At 41.5% G+C, this 19,665-nt stretch overlaps 1 protein-coding gene across 1 annotated transcript in view; it reads left to right on the top strand.

The window, feature by feature from the left end:
• ASPH (aspartate beta-hydroxylase) overlaps window positions 1–19,665 on the top strand; it is a 220,427-nt gene that overhangs the window by 190,927 nt on the left and 9,835 nt on the right. Inside the window, exons 22-24 of the mRNA XM_044914635.1 lie at window positions 8,734–8,869; window positions 14,323–14,414; window positions 14,769–14,902. Coding sequence (XP_044770570.1) covers window positions 8,734–8,869; window positions 14,323–14,414; window positions 14,769–14,902 — 362 coding nt within the window. The remainder of the gene's footprint in view (window positions 1–8,733; window positions 8,870–14,322; window positions 14,415–14,768; window positions 14,903–19,665) is intronic.

Genomic DNA, 19,665 nt, shown 5'->3' with positions numbered 1-19,665 from the left:
GGAAGTTCTCTGCTATAATTTGCTCCATTATACCTTCTGCCCCTCTCTCTCTTTCTTCTTCTTCTGGGATCCCAATTATTCTAATGTTGTTTCATCTTATGGTATCGCTTATCTCTCGAATTCTGCCCTCGTGATCCAGTAGTTGTTTATCTCTCTTTTTCTCAGCTTCTTTATTTTCCATCATTTCATCTTCTATATTACTGATTCTCTCTTCTGCCTCATTTATTCTAGCAGTTAGCGCCCCCATTTTTGATTGCACCTCATTAATAGCGTTTTTGATTTCTACTTGGTTGGATTTTAGTTCTTTTACTTCTCCAGAAAGGGTTTCTCTAATAACTTCCATATTTTTTTCAAGCCCAGCTAGTATCTTTAAAGTGATGATTCTGAACTCTAGATCTGACATCGTACTAATGTCCGTATTGAGTAGGTCCCTGGCAGTCGGTACTACCTCTTGTTCTTTTTGTTGAGGTGATTTTTTCCGTCTTGTCATTTTGTGCAGAGGAGAATAGATTAATGAGAGAACAAAATGCTAGCAGAGTAACAACGTCCCCAGAAAATATACTCTAAACAAATCAGAAAAAGCCTTCCAGAAAGTGGTCGCTTTTCTGATGAGAGAGTTGTTGCTCTTCTTTTCTTCGATCTCCTGTTGAGTTTGTAGGTGTTCAGAATGGTTTGATCCCTATCCAGCTGAATTCCTGAGACCAGACGAAATCCAGGTCTCCTACTCCTCCGCCATCTTGCTCCGCCAATCAAGAGATTGCTTTTTTAATGCTACTAATTTCCTGCAGAGATTTTATTTAAATTATTGCAAATAGAGTTTGCTGTGAGAGCATTATACTCACTATGGCATTTGCTGTGATTCATAACTTCAGCTCCGCACTCGGTGGGATGCCCTCCACCCTCAGCTGCTCTCTTTAAAGCAGAGTCCACTACTCGTGTCTTATCTAGGATATGCTACCCATGTTTCATAATCATGGTGTAAAGTATAGGCATGTTTTGACTAGGCTTCAAGCTGATTTATCTCTCAAAAAATTAGATATATAATTCCCAAATAATAATTAATTATAACAACATGTTCACAGCCAATTATATAGAATTTGGTGTATATTGTACTAATGCACTATTGTTACCAATTCCTTCTAACTCCAATTTTAATGTACAGACTTTGCCTAGAGTAGTCTTTGACCACATGCCTTCTCCGAATTTAGAGTTAGAACCTTGCAAGGTACATACACATCTCTGGGACTTCTCAGTTGCCAATATCTGTGTTTTCTCGCTTCCTTTTTTCTTAACAGCTGATCATATGCAGTTGCTTACCTAATCTTGTGTACGTTAATCTGAGCTCTTGGAGTTCTTGTATTATGTTTTGTCCACATGTTAGAAGCATAGCTCTTCCTGCCTTTTTCCATGACTGTTGTTTTATTTTGTTCCTATAAATGTACTGTCTTCCATGTTGATGTGAATTTATTCCTGATCCCTTTCCATCTGCTATTTGCCCTCTTAGCTGGAACTAGTTCTCACTTGAATGAACATTTGTGTTATGTGTTGATTGTGTCCCCAAAATTCATATTTTGAAGCCCAGTACCTCAGAATGTGATTGTATTTAGAGACAGGGTCATTTAACAAGGTAGTTAAGTTAAAATTAAGCCATTGGGGTGGGCCCTAATCTAATATGAGTAGTGTTTTTATAAGAAAGGGAAATTCGGACACACGGAGGGATGTGTGCACACATAGAGGAAAGACCAGGTGAGGACATAGCTAGAAGATCTGCAAGCCAGGGAGAGAGAGCTCAAAAGAAACTAAGCCTGCCGACACCTTGATCTTGGACTTCCAGCCTCCAGAACTGTGAGACTGTAGATTTTGATTGCTTAAGTCACCCAGCCTGTGGTATTTATATGTTATGGCAACCTCCACAAACTAATACAATTAGTGAAGAAACTCCCCTTACTTAGCATTCTGCAATCTTTACTTACTGCCTTCCAAAAGCATTTCTCTGAACAGTTCAATTTTCCTACATAGAAGAAAATACTTAAAGCTCAGATGGATGAACATTGCTTGCTTAAGACAAAATTAAAAGTGATCTTATGTCAGGCTTCAAGCATCATAATCAGTTTTGTCATCATCTGACCGCATCATGGAAAAGGGGGCATACCAACCAAATGATGCAAGGGAAGCATGTAGGCCAAGTGAAAAGAAATTAGGGTGACTGTAAAGCAATATATGGAGTAACAGAGTTTGATTGAAAATGTGAAATATGATGGTGAGAAATGTTTTCTTCTCTCTGCTACCTATCTCTGTCACGTGAAATGGCATCACTTTGAGTTTGGTGATGTTTTGAAGACGCATTCCAGGGATTACTAAGAGGTTTTGTGGGCTAATGGGATTTTGTTTTCTCGGTTTTACTAGAAGGTCCTTCTAGTCTATGAGAAAAGAAGGAAAATAAATAATAATCACCTATTCGAGATATATAGAAAATACAGGTGAAGAAGGATTAAGCAGAACTGAGCAATGCGTTTAATACCTCCCACATGAAACCTCACTTAAATGATAACAAAAGGATAAAAAAAGGAAAAAAATGACAGTAGAAAAGAAAAAGCTCACTTAAATGACAATAAAAATAAAAACCTACAAATAAAAAGAAAAAACAGGAGGGAAACAAGAACAGATGAATGACACCATCGTGTTTTCTGTTTGTCTTTTGAAAATCGAAGAGGGAAGTATCTGACTTGGTGATTCCAAGAAAGCTGAAACCGAAGGAAGTGATTGCAGAGAGGCTTCCAAGGGCAAGGGATTTAAGGCACCTGCTACTGCAGCAACCACTTGGGCTCAAAGAATATGCCACTCCCTACCCGACGTTTCAGATGCCCAGTGAGAACACTGGCTTGATGACGTGCCCAACGGGGAGGCCTGTCAACCACACGCCCTCCCCTTTCACACAGCTCCCAATCACTGTCTCAGTCCTGTAGGACTCCCAGCTGAGGGTCGCCTAACACGGGAGAGACCCCTCAACATGAAAGAAGATAAAGAACAAAACAAAGAATGAAGTAGAGCTCAGGAGAAACAGAAGATGCGAGGAGCAAATGCCAACAGAAATAGTATCTGTAAGATACACTCAGAGCCGTAAGAGAAGATAGTGTAGCCACAAGAAAAGAATAGGTAGGATACTGTGGAAAGGAAAAGAAACCCAACTAGGACTCTGTCAGAAATGTGCAAAATAGGATTTGCAAAAATAAGAGTTTCATAGCAGTATTGGAAGCTAAGTCAAGAAAATCTGCAAGAAGGAAAAACCAAAAAAGATTGAAAATAGAGAAGTTAGGAAAACTAGAGGATCAATTTAATGTGTTCAACAAACAAAAGAAGTTCCAGAAAGAATAAGGACAGAATGGAGAAGAAATTATTAAAGAAATAAGACTGGATAGTCTCCAATGGAAAAATTGTGAGCTTCCATATTGAAGGGACCTGTAAGTGACCAGCACTTAAGCTAAGGTACAGTTTCAGGAAGCCAGAAACAAAGAAGATTTTAAAATCCTCGTCATTATCATCATAGCTGTACTTACACATAGCAGAGGTACTTTTAGCACATTTAATCTTAGAGACTCTTGAGGAAAGTTGTAGTATTTCACTGTCTTTATAAATGAGGAACCTACGGCACAGTAGATAAGTGAATCGCCCGATATCGCATAGCTAGTAAGTGGGAGTTAGATTTCCAAACCAGGCAGGCAATCTAGCTCCATACCCACTACTCTATACTGACTTCTATAATGTTTTCTGAAGGACCCCCCAAAAAAGGAATATAAAATGTCAGATCTCCCAACAGCAACACTAAAAGTTGTAATACAATGTGGCGTTGTTTTCAAAATTCTCAGGAGAAAGTATTTCCTATGTAGAATTCTGTGAACAGGCAAGCCTTCAATCAGGTGTAAGTATAGCTTCAGATATTTTCAGAAATTTAGTGTTACCTGTGCTGTGTCCTTTCTTGGGAATAACTAGAATGCAATAATTAGGAAGACCACTCCAGGGCAAAAGCCGAGAGCAGTTCCCTGATGATGCTTGCCCAGCATGCTCAGACAGCAGCTGGTCCAGATCAAAGCAAGGCAGGTGGCTACTGCAGTATTATCTTCAGAAAAAAGAGAGAAAGAAAGTAGTGGCTTATCTGATGTTTTTGGCAAGGGGTAGAATAGTATCAAGAGATTTTGTATCAGCCTTTCAGTGCTGTAAAGAAGAAACAGTTGTAAGTGCATTAGAAAATGAAGTCAAAGAAAAGGGGGCAGAGGGCGCCTGGGTGGCTCAGTCGTTAAGTGTCTGCCTTCGGCTCAGGTCATGATCCCAGGGTCCTGGGATCGAGTCCCGCATTGGGCTCCCTCCTCAGTGGGGAGCCTGCTTCTCCCTCTCCCACTCCCCTTGCTCGTGCTTTCTCTCTCTGTCAAATAAATAAATAAAATCTTTAAAAAAAAAAAAGAAGAAGAAGAAGAAGAAGAAAAGGGGGCAGAAATGTGGAATGAAGGGTCATTATCACAGTACAACTCAAGTGCGGATGATACCGAATGTGAATTTACTCAGATGTATGAAAGATTTGTGAATTTAACTGTAGCAAGATTGAGAAGAGGAAAAAGAAGACATCAAATTGTTAACTTGTTACCTTCCCTAAGAGAAAGGTGAGTGATAATGTCTAGAATGGAATAAATCAAGAAATAGCGGCATAAACATAGTATTTAGATAGAAGCAGATAAATAGCAGAAGAGGTGTTTAAAGCAATTACCTGGGGTTGGACTCAGGATTGGGGAAGAATTGAGTGAGGGACTGCTGCTTTTATTATAAGACCTGTAGTATTAGTAGAATTTTAAAAATATGTACTTTTAATTGAGTGAAAATAGAAAGGGAAATTTAACGATTTAACTATAAGAATTAGTTTGGCTTTAGTTTGCTCCCCTCAAGACTTTCTTCAAGAAGTCAGTTTTAGGAGAAGGGTTTAAAAATAAACCTAATCTAACTTGATGTTGAAGAGAAAAGCATACCATCCAAGTGAATGAGCAGAATATCTGGGAAGTGAGGACCTTGTCAACTGATTGGGAGGTCTGGAGTAAAGAGAACTGTAATGTGTTGTGGGATTAATGAAGCTTGAAGCTGGGAACTCCACTTAGATTAAAGCTGGCTAGAGTGCCAAATATAGCTGAGGTTCAACAAAAGACAAGTGCTCATGATGGGTTTATGAAGCCATGTGGCACCGTAAAAACAATCATATCTGTGTGCTCTCAAATCTATGCTGCCACAAGGAGAAATGTGAATTAGAAGCTGTTGTCTTCCCAGCAATCAACTCAAATACCAACCTTATCGGCTTCTTTTTTTCAGTTTTATGAAATGGGTGTATTTAGGGCCAAAGAAGTAGAATCTTAGATGAGACCTTTAAAAAGGTAGGCATGGCCTGCTCTGTGTGAGCCTTCAAGTTCCTGTTGGAATTTACTAAGAAATGGAAATTTTTTGCCATCCCAGACATCTGAGTGTATTACTGTAGAAAGGATTCATATCCGATCCCTTCCTCCCTCCAGCCCTTCATACTCTCTCTCTCTCTCTCTTTCAAACACACACACACACACACACACACACACCCCCTATGTAATTAGGTTTGAGGTTTAATCCCCTGTAATCATATGAATTTTATACAATGTGGTTCCTTGGTTTATGCTTAAAAATAAAATTCCCAGGTCCCATCCCAGATTTCTCCGTGATGTCCATAAAAGAGACCATGCCGAATCTTTCCAAAGTTGAAAACAAACAAACCAAAAACAAATCCAAGTGCACTCATTACTCTGGTAAGAGTCTGCTCCTAAGAAATATTGTAAAGATTTTGTTTAGTGATGCAATCACGTTAACATTTTCCTTAGGGCTTTGTGCCCTGTTTTCCTAACAAAAGATCAGCTCTTTGCAAAGATGCTCCTAACATCAGCTTTCAAAAGAAATGAAAGAAACTTCTAAAATACCAGGAGGGAAGAAGGGAAGAGCCTGCTGTGTAAGACTCCAGTGACCTCATTTGAAAAGTAATTTCATGTGTTAGAAAGGTAATTCTCCCCTCATCTGTGTGACAACTTAACACGAATCTAACAGATTTATCTATCAACTTGGACAAATTACAATAGCCACAAGGAGTGTTGGCAATTTAGGTACATTTGAGAAGATGTGAATATATGGGGTGCATTTTTTTCTTTTCCATAATCTTGGGATTCTTGGAAAAAACCATCATATTCTGTCATTCAGGGGACCTGCCAAAGTGAAGGCTTTTGAGTGTCTTTTTATTGGAATTCTGTCTTTGACTTGCTATGTATGAATTACCTACTTGGGATGAAATAATACCGAAATTACTGATGACCAGCAGCAGCATAAATCAGTGTGATGGTAGCAGGGGCTGTGGCTTTTGACACGAATCAATAGGTGGGTCTCACAGAAATAGCAGCATCAAATCCATACAGTGGTGTAGCCACTGTGGAAAACAATATGGAGTTTCCTCAACAATTAAAAATAGAACCCCCTCATGACCCAGCAATCCCACTTCTGGGTATAGACAATGAAAATGAGATATTGAAGAGAGATCTGCATTCTCGTGTTCATTGCACCATTATCCACAATAAGACCTAGAAATAACTGAAGTGTCCATCAATGGATGGATGGATAAAGAAGATGTGGTATATAAAGACATAAATACACACACACACACACAAGTGCACGCGCACGAGAATATTATTCAACTGAGAAAGAAGGAAATCCTGCCATTTGCAACAACATGGTGGACCTTGAGGGCATTATGCTAAGTGAGATAAGCCAGACACAGAAAGACAAATGCTGTATGGTATCACTTACATGTGGAATCTAAATTAAAAAAAAAAGTCAAACTCATAGAAACAGAGAGTAGAAGAGTGGTTGCCAGGATTGGGGTAGGGTGGGGAGTAAAAGAAATAGGGAGAAGTTGGTAAAAGGTACAGACTTTTCATCCATAAGATGAATAAAGTCTGAGGATTTGTTTAATATGGTGACTATAGTTGATAATGCTGTATTGTATAATTAAAATGTGCTAAGATAGTAGAACTTAAATGTTCTCAACAGAAAAATTTTAAAGTGAATAAATGAAAGATAAATTTGTGAGGTGATGAATGTGTTAATGAGCCATATGGGGGAAATCCTTTCACAATGTATACGCATATCAAATCACCACAATGTACGCTTTTAAAGATCTTAGAATTTTGTCAATTATACCTCAATCAAGCTGACATTTAAAAAGGAAATAAACCGGTAGACTCAAAGAAATGAAGGGGAAAAGAAGAAGTAGAAAACCAGTATCTAATCTTAAAATGTATGTCTGGCCCTAAAATATCTTAATAAACCTAATGTTGTCACCTAATATAAAAAATGTTCCCTGGGCTGGGCTGAAGTTGGCACCATGTTTTCACACAAATCTCTGAGGGCATCTGTCTTTCAGAGCTCTCTTGGCTCCTTATCGCTTTTCCCACATGGAATCATGAATTCATGAAGCATGGGCTGGTAAAAAAGAAAAACACTTCACACATTATCTCATGCTTTGCTCTATCCAATAATGGGTCAACCAGTTTCGCTTGATTAATTCAAAAGATAGAGAGCCGTGTTGTACACAGCACCTTAATCCACTTTCAGGGAGCGCTAATTGTTGTTTTTATTTTTTTGTCTGTCAAAATCTTTCTTTTTGTTTGTAACTCACCAGTTCTAGTGCCCTGCTCTTGAGCCCTGACTCTTGAAATCAGGTAATGTGCACCTCCCTCTCCATGTACCCATATACTCAACTATTCCATCCATCTCTTGCTTAACATAGAAATGTTTGGCATTATTAACATTTCAAAATCCTGGGTAATCTGTACAATTAGTCTCAGCATACGGTAGGAAAACAGGTTTTGTTCTTTTTTCCTCAGAGTAGTACCTCTCAGTTCACCACTCCAGAAGCTCGCCCTCGCCTGCTTTCCCCTCTGCTCCCACGCTCATCAGCATCACAGTGTGGTAACGAGGATGACCTGGAGGCGAGAGCTTCAGAATGCTCCTTCCACACATCTACCAGCATCTGCCTGGCCACTCCAAGGCTCTGTTGGTCTTAAACCCACTTTCCGACAGGGGCTAAAGCACCCTTGTAAAGGAGAAGTCAGAAATATTTTTGTTTGGCTGAATTCTAAACACCTGGGCATTTATTTGCTTTGTTTTGCTGTTAACTTTATAATTCATCAAATGTTCCCAAGGACACTTTTCCCATGTCTTTGAAATGTAATTACAGTTTACCACATTGAATGGCATCTTCATGAGGACCTCTTTTGAAAGATGAAATGAAGTCCCTGATGTGTATTCTTTGCGTGTCGGGGGGGTCGCATGGAGCATACTGTAATGTACTGATATAATATGATCAACAATACTCTTGTTCACTTGTGATCTTTGAAAAAAAACAACAAACAACCTTTAGCCAAATATAAAACTAATTTTTGGAGGGGATTATTCTCTGAGGAATTACTGACATTTTTATGCTGCAAAGGCATTGAGTTCTCAAAAATAACAGCAGGGCTTTTTTAAACCCTTGACAAGAAGTCCCAGAGGAAATTGAAGTAAGCAATCTAGATGAGAGCACAGATTTCATTACTTTATTAATCAAATAAACAAACAAAAAGCTGAGTCATCATAATGACTACCAGGCATATGCCCAGTTCAGTAAAATCGGAATCTTCCCTCTAGTCCTTAGAAAGAAACTGGAAGTTAATCCGGGATGAAGGCCTTGCAGTGATGGATAAAGCCAAAGGCCTCTTCCTGCCTGAAGATGAAAACCTGAGGGAGAAAGGCGACTGGAGCCAGTTTACACTGTGGCAGCAAGGTGAGCTTCTGACTTCTAGATTGTTCTCTGCAGCCAATGACCTGATGGGAAGAAGGCTCAAGTCTTCCCAAGATACTTCCCAGAGCTGGAATTCCCCAACTTAAAGGAAACTGCCCAGAAAAAATATATTAGCGAAATCTGTCGTTTCTTAAAACTACATGTGAACACTTATTTGTGTGTGTGTGTGCACATGTAAATATATATGTGTGTGTGTATGTAGGTATACTCACATGTGTATTTGGATAAATATATATAAATAATACTTTGATTTTCCTGGTGTTTCCCATTAAATGATAAGTTACAAAGAGTAACCCTACTGTGTAGGCTTAACCAAAAAGCCCACCATGTGCTAATCACTATCTTAGAAAGGACCTCCCCTGAGCCTCATTTGCTCCATAGCATAGAGACAGTGTTGCCCGCCAAAATGGGGTCACCATGGGTTGGAGATGATAAGACACCAGAGTGACAGGCAATGATAATTAGGGTCTGCGTTCCTCAAGAATAGGAAGTGGCTCACATTCAACCTAACATTCCTTGGGCTGAACCCAGGTTGGGCACAGTATGTGTGTGTTCGATGAATTAATATATCAATGTATCCTGAAAATGAGGAGCATTGAATTTTAGCTTTAAGGCTCTTTCCAATTCTCTTCTTGAAAAATTGCGTCAACCTGGGTTAACAATAGCTATCCAAAAATAAGTGCATTTTGAAGACTAAACAGTACGTGTTGCACATATTCAGCTATACCAAATACATTGAGAGGACAAGCAGTGAGTTTACATTAAAGGACAAATAAGCAGTTGTTTATCTCACTTACACTTTCAGAATGGTTTGCTCATAAGAGATAGAAGAGCTACTTCAGTAATACTTTCAAGGATACGTCCATCAGAGGAGACATCACATGATTTTTAGTGACTGTCAGCTTTTTTGCCAACAAGATTTTTTTAAGGGAGCTACAAGGTCAATAGGTGAACAACATGCTAATTTTATCTGTTAAGAGTCTCACTAAAATGCATGAATTCTCTTGGCCTCAAGCATGCATTCAGGAGTTCATCTGATGCCTCAGTTGCATTAACATCCTTATGCACTCGCATCCTTATGCTTCCTAGGACAATGCTGCAGAATAGCAGGCATCCTGGCAGTAATTTCCAGAACCATAGTCTCTGCTAACAACAGGTGCTTTGATAAAGTTGAAATCTGCAAAGCTTTATAGGGCACATAAAAGTATTAAGCAAGTAAGAAAATAAATAATGGAGACAAGATTTGGTTGAAGGCAACATTTTGACTTTAAATTTTTGCATGTTTTTAAAAAAGTTTTAATTGTGGCAAAATATATTCCTTAAGCTGTAATGTATGATATTTTCATTTGTATTATTTCCAGGAAACGACTGCATTTCTATCTTGATTTCCATTTTGACTCAAAATGATTGAGCTGTGTGTGTATTTCAGGCGGGGGCTATCATAAGCTTATGTTTTCCAGTTAGTTGCAGTTAATTAAATAGAAATTAATTTCTAATTTTTTAGTCATAAGAGAATAGAAGTCACATAGTTTCTCTTTTAGGAAGTTTCGTTAAAGTTCTTTGTGGCCTTCTGTTGGTGGTTCCAGGCTTCTGGGAGGAATCCAGTAACTGTCTTCTGGAAGCAAATCCATAGTTTAAAGAATTTTGAAGACAACTAGTACCATAGCTTGCATAGAAGCAGGATGGGATCCCTGACGGCAGATGCTCTCTTAGGTGCTGTGGCTCAGAAACTGCAGAGAGAATCCTGTGGCAAGAGGGGCTGCGGGGAAGAGTGAGGAAGAGAGGCAGCACGACAGTTTCTTAGCCACGCTAAGAGCTCAGGTCTGGCCAAAGAGGCTGATGAATATCTGATGTAGTTACGTAGAGGTTGTGTAGTCCTAGTTAGGAAAGGATGCTGCTAGAGAGCTGAAGGCCTTAAAAGCTGTGGCTGGAAGTTTCATTTTTCTCCAAATGGTAGTGGGAATCATGGTGGGTCTCCCGGTCACATAATCAGGACTGAAGAATATTTATTCCTTTTTAAATGGTCAACTTTTTTGAGTTGGAGAAAAAAGAATCCACACAGGTAAATGATAGTTTTTCCCTACAAATATGTTTTCAAATTGCTAAGTGAATGTTATGGATTATCTATTCTGCCCAAGTTTATTAATTATCACCAACAATGAACACTAAAATACATAGTTAGCCAATATGCCATACAGATGCAATCATTCTTTCTTCCAGAGCCCATAAAGGATGGTGCTAAACAATCTCAGTAGCCTTTCTGGATGAGCTCAAGCTGAACCTCTGAATCCTTCTCAACAGTGTTCTAGGTAGCCACTGTCGATTGATCAGAATTGTCATGCAAGATGACTCTGTTTTCCCAGCAGAGCCTTGAAACTAAAAAAGATACAACCCAAGACCTTTAAGGGCACCTGGGTGGGCTCAGTCAGTTAAGCGTCTACCTTCAGCTAAGGTCATGATCTCCGGGTCCTGGGATCGAGCCCCGTTTCAGGCTCCCTGCTCAGCGGAGAGTCTGCTTCTCCCTCTGCCCCTCCCCGGCCTGTGCTGTCTCTCACACTCTCAATAAATAAATAAAATATTTTTTTAAAAAAAGGAATGCAACAACAGTTCCATGGTGCTCACCGTGGGCGAGGAACCACTTGACATACTTAAAAGGACTCATCTGATGCCTACAGCATCTGGTGAGGGAGGTGCTATGAGTGTTGTATTTTAGAGAAGAGGAACCAAGGAACAGAGAGGTCACACAATTAGTGGCACAGCAGGAATCCCAGCCAAACTGGACCCAGACTCCATGTTCTTAACCATGACCTAAGTACCCGTGACCTAAGACCACCACCCCTCCATTACTGTTATTATTATATAACATATGATCATTTTGTAATAAAGTAGTACCATTATTATCTACTGGATCAGATCTTTCGAGAGTACTCACTGATCCCAGTAACAACCCTCTACTTGAGGCCCTAATTTCATTGTCCTTTTTCAGATGAGGATCTGCGGCGCAGAGATTCAAAAACACGTTCTCATCACACAACTAACAAGTGGTGCAGCCAGGCCTCCAACCTGGGATTGTTGGTCTCCCAAACCTGGGCTTTAAAGCGTAATTTATCATTTTGTCACATCATGGAGTAGAAAGCAGCTGTGAGGAGCAAATTCTCAGCTGAGGAGGAAACTGTCCAGCAGCTGAATTCAGGGTGGCTTTATGGTTGTTTTATTATTTCTCACTGAGTTTAAAGTAACTCTCAAGAAGTGATCGACTTTGTTTCTTGGGGAAGATGGACCTAGAAGAAGTTCTGTCAATGCAGATTTGGAAGAATCAATTGGATACTTCATTTACATGTGAATACACTTATAAGAAATATTCATGGAGTTGGGATTTTTAAAGGTCTTGGGTTATTTTCTTTTCAAAAAAATTTTTTTATTCATTTTTGAGAGAGAGAGAGCACACGTGCGAGCACAAGTTGGGGGAAGGGCAGAGGGAGAAGCAGACTTCCCGCAGGGAGCCCGACGCAAGGCTCAGTCCCAGGACCCCGAGATCATGACCTGAGCCGAAGCCAGACACTTAACCGACTGGGCCACCCAGGCGCCCCCGTTGTTGTGTTCCTAAATCCTTGCCGTCACATGTGAAACCTTAAAGCTACCTGTGATAATCCATGAATGTCAAGCACCTACTACACAGCTTTTCCCCCTATAGAGAATATGTGTTTACAAGACTAGAAAAGATTTATATGTCTAAATGGCTAGAGGTGCTCTAATTTAGTCCTGACCAAGTGGCAGTCCTAGTGACACCCAGCCCCTTAGGTTACCCATTCGTTAAGGTACAACACACCTGTTCTCTCAGGAGCACGTGCTCAGCTGTGCCCGTGGGAAGTCCAGCCACTTCTGGTTCCTCCTCAAGCCTCCAGGCTTCCCGTAACTGCTGCCTGCACAGCCCAGACCCCAGAATTGGGGACTCCTGCCGAGCCATCCCCAGATGCTGCATAAGGGAAGGCATGGGAAGCTGGGCTTAAAAATGCTTTGTGATGATGTATACAGGATCTATTTGGCATTTATCATTATCAAACTGGCATTTATCGTTCAGCTCACTTGGGATACTCCATTAATCACTAAGAACAGCAACTAACGTTTTACTCAAGGGGCAAAGAGATTACTTAGGAAAAGCTAATATACCTGTAGAGGTTGTTTACTAAAATATTGAGGTCCGTTTGAGGAGAATACCTTTAAGTTGCATTCCTTGTAACTCTCATTTTATTCTCAGTGTATGATTATCTTAGGACACAACTAACATTTACTAAATAAAATTAAACTCAGCTTTGGAGGTAGCAGCCCCTTGTAAGAATCTTGGATAGGGAATTAAAATTTTTCTATCTTTTAAAAAATCCATTATTTTACTCCTACATAAGAGCAAATAATGCTATGTACATTTCTGAGCATGTCTTCCCTAAGACACAGTTATTCTATTGATGGTGAAGAAATTTGCATAGTCCAGGATGTTTAAGATGATGCCCCAAAATCTGTGTTCCCAAAACAGTCACTCATAGAAAACATCATCTCTCAGATACTTCTTCCCCTTTTCATTTAAATCCTATACTTTATCAACATATAAAGTATGATCTGTACAATGAGAAATACATTAAATTCCAGTTAAAAATGTTGAGGTGACTCTTTGATATAGTCCTAGAAATGCATTTTTAGGTTTGAAATAGAAGCTGTTTTTTCCTTAGGGAGTCTGCTATGACTGCTCTAATAAATTACCACAAACTTAATGGCTTTAAAATGACACAAATGTATTATCTTTACAGTTCTGGAGGTCAGAAGTCTATAGCGGTCTCATTGAGCTTAAATCAGAGTGTCCTCAGGGATCTATTTCATCTGGAGGTTCCAGCTTCTGGAATCTGCCCACATTCCTTGGCTTGCAGTTGCTTTCCATCTTCAAAGCCAGCAATGGCTGGTCAAGTCTGTCTCATTCTATCACTCTGTTTTGCCTCCCTCTTCCATGTTGAAAGACTCTGATTATATGGGGCCCATCCAGTTAATCCAGGATAATCTCTTTGTTTTCAGGTCAGCTGGTTAGAAATTTCAATGTCATCTGCAACCTCTATTTCCCCTTGCCATATAGCATAACCTATTCACAGGCTCCTGCTTACAACATGGACACCTTGGTTGGGGGGCATTATTCTACCTGTCACGGGGAGAAGAATAAGTATTCAACACTCACCCTGTCCATTAGACAGCCTTAGTCAAATAGTCCAATAGTGAGTAGAGACTTCTGGTCTTTGCCAGTCACTGTCTGTTATACTTTGTCTTCTTGTGTTTGCTTAGCTTTCTCATTCCTAGTGAGGATGATAATACAGATTGTGTCTGGTCAAAACGGGACGAGTTAAAGTTTTACTGTGATTTGTTTCTAACAATGATTTTGTCATGTCTCGTTCTAGGAAGAAAAAATGAAAATGCCTGTAAAGGAGCTCCTAAAACCTGTTCTTTACTAGATAAATTTCCTGAGACAACAGGATGCAGAAGAGGACAGGTACCAAGCATGTCTTCAATGATGGGAAGAACACAGTTCGTTATTAGGAATAAGGGAGTGCTGACCTTTATAAAGAAACTGTTATTTGGTCCAACGAAGGCGTCTTTTTTCACTCTCTCTTTAATGAAACATAATTTCATGTGGTTGGTGTCAGAATTGAGGGCGGGAAGTGTTCAGTGTTTATCGCTTGGTGGAAAATGAGAGTCCTTATCAAAGAAATAAGATGAGAATATAAATTCTAAGCCTTACAAAGGTTCAAATTCAAATTGACATAGTTTTATCCTGTAACTTTAATTTAGCACTTCCTCCACCCCTCGATAAATGGATGACCAGTTTGTTATATTTTCTGCACAGATCAAATATTCCATCATGCACCCAGGAACTCACGTGTGGCCACACACGGGGCCCACCAACTGCAGGCTCCGAATGCACCTGGGCTTGGTGATTCCCAAGGAAGGCTGCAAGATCCGATGTGCCAACGAGACCAAGTATGTCTCCTGCCATCATTGTGTCTCTTATCACCTCTGAGGATGGGTGTTCATTACAACCAATCTATGTTCGGTTGGGTTATTTCTCTTCCTTTGTAATGGAAGTAGGCTGGGACGGGTGATACTGATCCATACTCAAGCCTGTGTCCCTTCTTTGTTCTGTCTACTAGTCTGGAGACACCCCTCCATTCTAGGGATGCCCTCCCTAATCATTTCTCCCCACACTACTCTCATCTCATTGAAGAGCCTTCTCGATATTCTTTCTAGATGGACAGACTTGCATTCAGAGTCGCCTGTGTTGTACCGAGCCCTACACATATTACACATTGTGCTTCTTGCTCTACGACTTGAGTGATTCATCAGTGCAAAGAGTCCCCCTTCCTCGAGAAAATACCCAGTGATAGTTCTGTGTTTTGCTCTGGAGGAGGCAGCGTGGTGCCACAGAAGCAGACTGCCTTTTTCAAATCCCAGCTCTGCCACCTAATCCTGTATAACCTTGGTCAGTTCCTTAATCCCCTCGAGCCTCAGCCTCCTTACTTATAAAATTGGAACTGATGCCGTCTGCTTTGTAGGATTGTTATAGGATTAAATGAAAAAATGCATTCACGGCACTGAGCCCACATCCTAGAGGGAGTGGGACATGGTGAATGTTAGGACCTTCTCCCCATGCCTTTGGCTGTCCTAATCTGATTACTCCCTCCACCCAGAAGGCCCTTCTTTTCACCCATCCAAAATAAACCTATTACTAAGATCCAATGTCATTTCATAAAAAGGAGCCTCTTTTCTGACTTAATAGAACGTATATAGTGTATGTTCTCAGTAATCCTATTCTTTATCTTCCATTGCTTTTTATCAATTAGCATATGTTAGCCTAATCTCTATGAGCTATAAGCTCCTGGAGGGCAGAAACCAAGTTGTTGTCTTCTTAGGCATTTGTCATGGTCCTCAGTAGAGGTCTGATGGAGAGGGCTGTTCCTGAGGACACAGAGTCATTCGTTTGGTTATTGGCAGAGACCTGCCCACCCTGGACACGGATGGTACAGCAGCACAAAGATTCAAAGTTGAATCCGATGGGGGCCTTCCCCTGCCAGACGTGCCTAATCGGGGACATGGCACAGGCTCAGATGTTGTGAGTCGTAAGAGAGGTAGAAATAAAAATGCTACAGATGGATCGGTGGGCAAGTAGCTCATTTGCTGCTGGGGTTTGAGAATCTTGACAGTGGTGATTTTTAAAGACAGGAAGGTTTGGAAATCCAAAGCTGGGAGAAAAGGGGCATTGCCGGCTGAAAGGACAGGATCTGCAAGGGCACTGAAGCCAGAAATTATAGGGCACATGTGAAGAATATGGAGTGATTTCCACAACCAAGAGTGTAGGATACTGTCATGTAGGTAAACCGATGCACATTAAAATTTTCAAGAGTTTATTTGAGCGTACACCGATTCACGTCAGAGGGTGTCAACCCAGAGGTGGTTAGGAGCGTGCCAGGACAGGAGGTGGGGGCAGGGTTTCCGAAGAGAAGATGCTGAAGTGAAGCAAAGCCAATATTTGACTGGCTATAGTGCAAGTGGCTGCCTTGTTTGGGGAAACCCAGTTGGCTATTTGTGATTGGTTGCTCTTCACCTTCACTTTCTCAGATTCAAGTGCATTGACTCTGGCTTAGGCTTTGGTTTGCTTACGTAGCCCTCCAAGACATTAGAGCCACCCCCTTGTCTAAAAACTTTAACAGCACATATAGAATAAAGGTTGGAAAATGAAAGAATGGAATAGAAGCCCAATCGTACAAGGCTTTGAATACCAGCGAGTGGGATCAGAGCTTTGTCAGGAAGATATTCTGGAAGCCATGGGGAAAAGCTGTGGGGGAGGACAGGAAAAACAGTTAACAGCCTGTCAGAGCAGCCCACCCAAGAAGAGCTGGACTCGGGATGCTGGAAACAAAGGGAGAGTAACAAAGCAGGTTACTGAAGGAGACATGAAGATTGACTCAAGTGAATCCAAGTGTGGTGCAAGGGAGGGGAAGTTTAAGGTGACTTGGCGGTATCCATTTTGGTCAGTGGGAGGCTGTTGATGCTTTAGCAAATACTGAGATCTTGGGAGGTGTGAGGCAAGTTCAGGGAAATGGATAGTGAGTTCCGTGTTTGTATATTTTTTATTTAAGTTGCTATTGGAACACAGTTGTGGAAATATCCAGGAGCGGCTAGATATAGATGCCTGGAGCTCAGGAGAGAAATCAAGTCTAGACATGAAGGTTCAAGGGGCAGACTTAGCAGGAGGTCCTGGAGGAAGCTTGAGACTCCGTAAAACACATCCACACTTAGAAGGCAGAAAGACAAGGAACCAACAAGGAGATGGGGCCGCAGGGGGCAGAGTTGGTGGGACCAGGACAAGAATCAGAGATAGCTGAACAGGGAGAGGTTCCTCCCGAGATGGAATGGATTTTGTCAAGCCTTTGGGAACTCTGTTTGGGTCTGCAGGGTTTCCACCAAAGGGAAGAGGGCTGAGGACATGGTGGGGGACCCTGGGAATACAAAGAGAATGCTGGGGAACAAGACCAAATAACCACGGGCAGTGAAGACAGCAAGAGCACCAGGCCTGTTTCTTGAGTACTGCCTTATGGTTATAAACTTGTTGGTTGTTATCTCTGTCTCTGTCTCTGTCTCTCCTTCCCTCCCTCCCTCCCTCCCTCCCTCCCTCCTCCTTTCTATTTATTTTTTTTTTTTAATTTCCAATCTGTCCTGCTTATAGATACTTTGGGAAAAATCACTAGACAAAAAAGTCCACTGCGGAATCGGTAGAGAGAAGGACAGGCATGCACTGATCCTAGTCATCAGAGGCCCTGAGGCAATGAGGAACCCAGGCTGAAGGGACGGATATGGCAGTGAGGAAGGGGAGTGGGTGGACAGTGCCAGAGGCTTAAACAAGGAGCCAAGCGGGGCTCTCACCGTGAAAGTGACGCCGGGAGAGGTGTCCCGGAGCATGGGTGCAGTGCGCCGCCGCCCCCCGCCCCCAGGCTCCCAGCAAACACCCGGTGACCATGCTTGACGAAGGAGGGGACTGCCAACCCCTCCCCTCAAGTCGAAAGCGTGATTAAGTGAACTGTCTTCACCTACCTGAAGTAGCCCCAGTCCTGCACTCAGTGGAAGGTGAGCTTGAGCAAGAAGGTTAACTCAGCAAACCCTCCGTTTCCACTGTGCTAAAATATAACCTACTCCACGTGACAGGAAGTTCCTGTTGATAACAACTTGCAGGTGGTGTATTTTTCGGTGTTTATTAAAAAGACCTTTGCACCCACCTACCAAGGGTTGGGCCAGGATGGCAGTTTTGCCGAGGATGAAAAGCTTCTGGTTCTCTCGGCTCTGGAGAGCCCATAGGCATCAGTGCCTTTCCACCTCATCATGATGGCTGGTCAGCACTCTTCTCTGTGTCCCTTCTCTTGTACTGTATATTGTGTTACATTCTCATTCTCAATAAGCCTTCAGTCAGGGGTGATTGGGTCAGGTGAAGTACTTCATTACAAAAATAGTGTTTTTCCAAAGAGACATGGGTCCGTTAAAGAACTGTGTAATGCTTACAGTGAAAAGCTAGATATCTGAAGAGGAGACAGGTGGTTCCTAAACTCGGAAGACAGAAAGACCGTAATAGGAAACCTGGAAGTTTCACGCTGTTATTTGTAGAAATACTATTAGTGTGGAAAGAGAAACACATATACCAAGAAATCAGGCTTCCTTGTGCTAGGCAACAGGAAGCAATTTTCAGAGCCTCTCAACTTCCAAAGGAGTAGTTTACTTGTAACAATTTGTGCACTCGAGTTCTCAGGTATTAATAATCACATCGCTGTTTCTCCGGGGCTACTTCTCCTGCTAACGTGTGTGTTGTTTAAATATTCCATCCCTGCGAAACATAGCACAGCAATTTTTATCTGAAGATGAGCTTGCAGAGAGGCAGCCTTTTATCAGGATAAATAAAATGATCATTTAAAATTCATAAATGCCCTCTGACTATGAAACTGATGCATAATGCACATTCCTTGTACATAATTTGTAAAACACAGAGAAGCACAACAGAAAAAAGTATTTTTTTGATCTTGATACTCAGAGATATTGCCCAGATGCTTCTCAATACCTGCCTGTGTATATTCGTGAGGAGGAACACAGGAATAATAAATAGCGTGCTTGCTGTGCAAAGCAGCTCTGAGGATGCCATTAATTTATCAGTCCTCACAACAGTCCTAAGGGGTTATTAAAATTTCTGCTTTACAGCTGGGGAGACTGAGGCATAAAGACGCCAAGTAACTTCCTCAGGGTCATTCAGCTTAGTAAGCGCTGATGTTTGTGTGAGTTTCCTACGGCTGCCGTACCAAATTGCTGCAACCTGGGTGACTTAAAACAACAGAAATGCATTCTCTCATAGTTCTGGAGTCCAGAAGTCTGAAATCAGCTATCAGGAGGGTTGGTTTCTTCCAGAGGTTCTGGGGGAGAATCCGTGCCCTGCCTCTCTCCTGGCTTCTGGTAGCTGCTGGCCATCTTTGGTGTTTCTTGGCTTGTAGACATCGCTCCAGTCTCTGTCTCTGCCAGCACATCACCTTCCCCCCCTGTGTCTTCTCCCCTTCTCTCTCTGTCTTTTAAAGATTTTATTTATTTGAGGGAGGGGGGGAGGGGCAGAGGAAGAAGGAGAGAGAGAATCTCAAGCAGACTCCCTGCTGAGCCTGACGCAGGGCGTGATCCCATGACCCTGAGATCACGACCTGAGCTGAAATCAAGAGTCG

Source organism: Neomonachus schauinslandi, chromosome 4, assembly GCF_002201575.2.
Source record: "Neomonachus schauinslandi chromosome 4, ASM220157v2, whole genome shotgun sequence".
NCBI lineage: Eukaryota > Metazoa > Chordata > Mammalia > Carnivora > Phocidae > Neomonachus > Neomonachus schauinslandi.
This window is presented reverse-complemented; position numbering and strand designations above follow the sequence as displayed.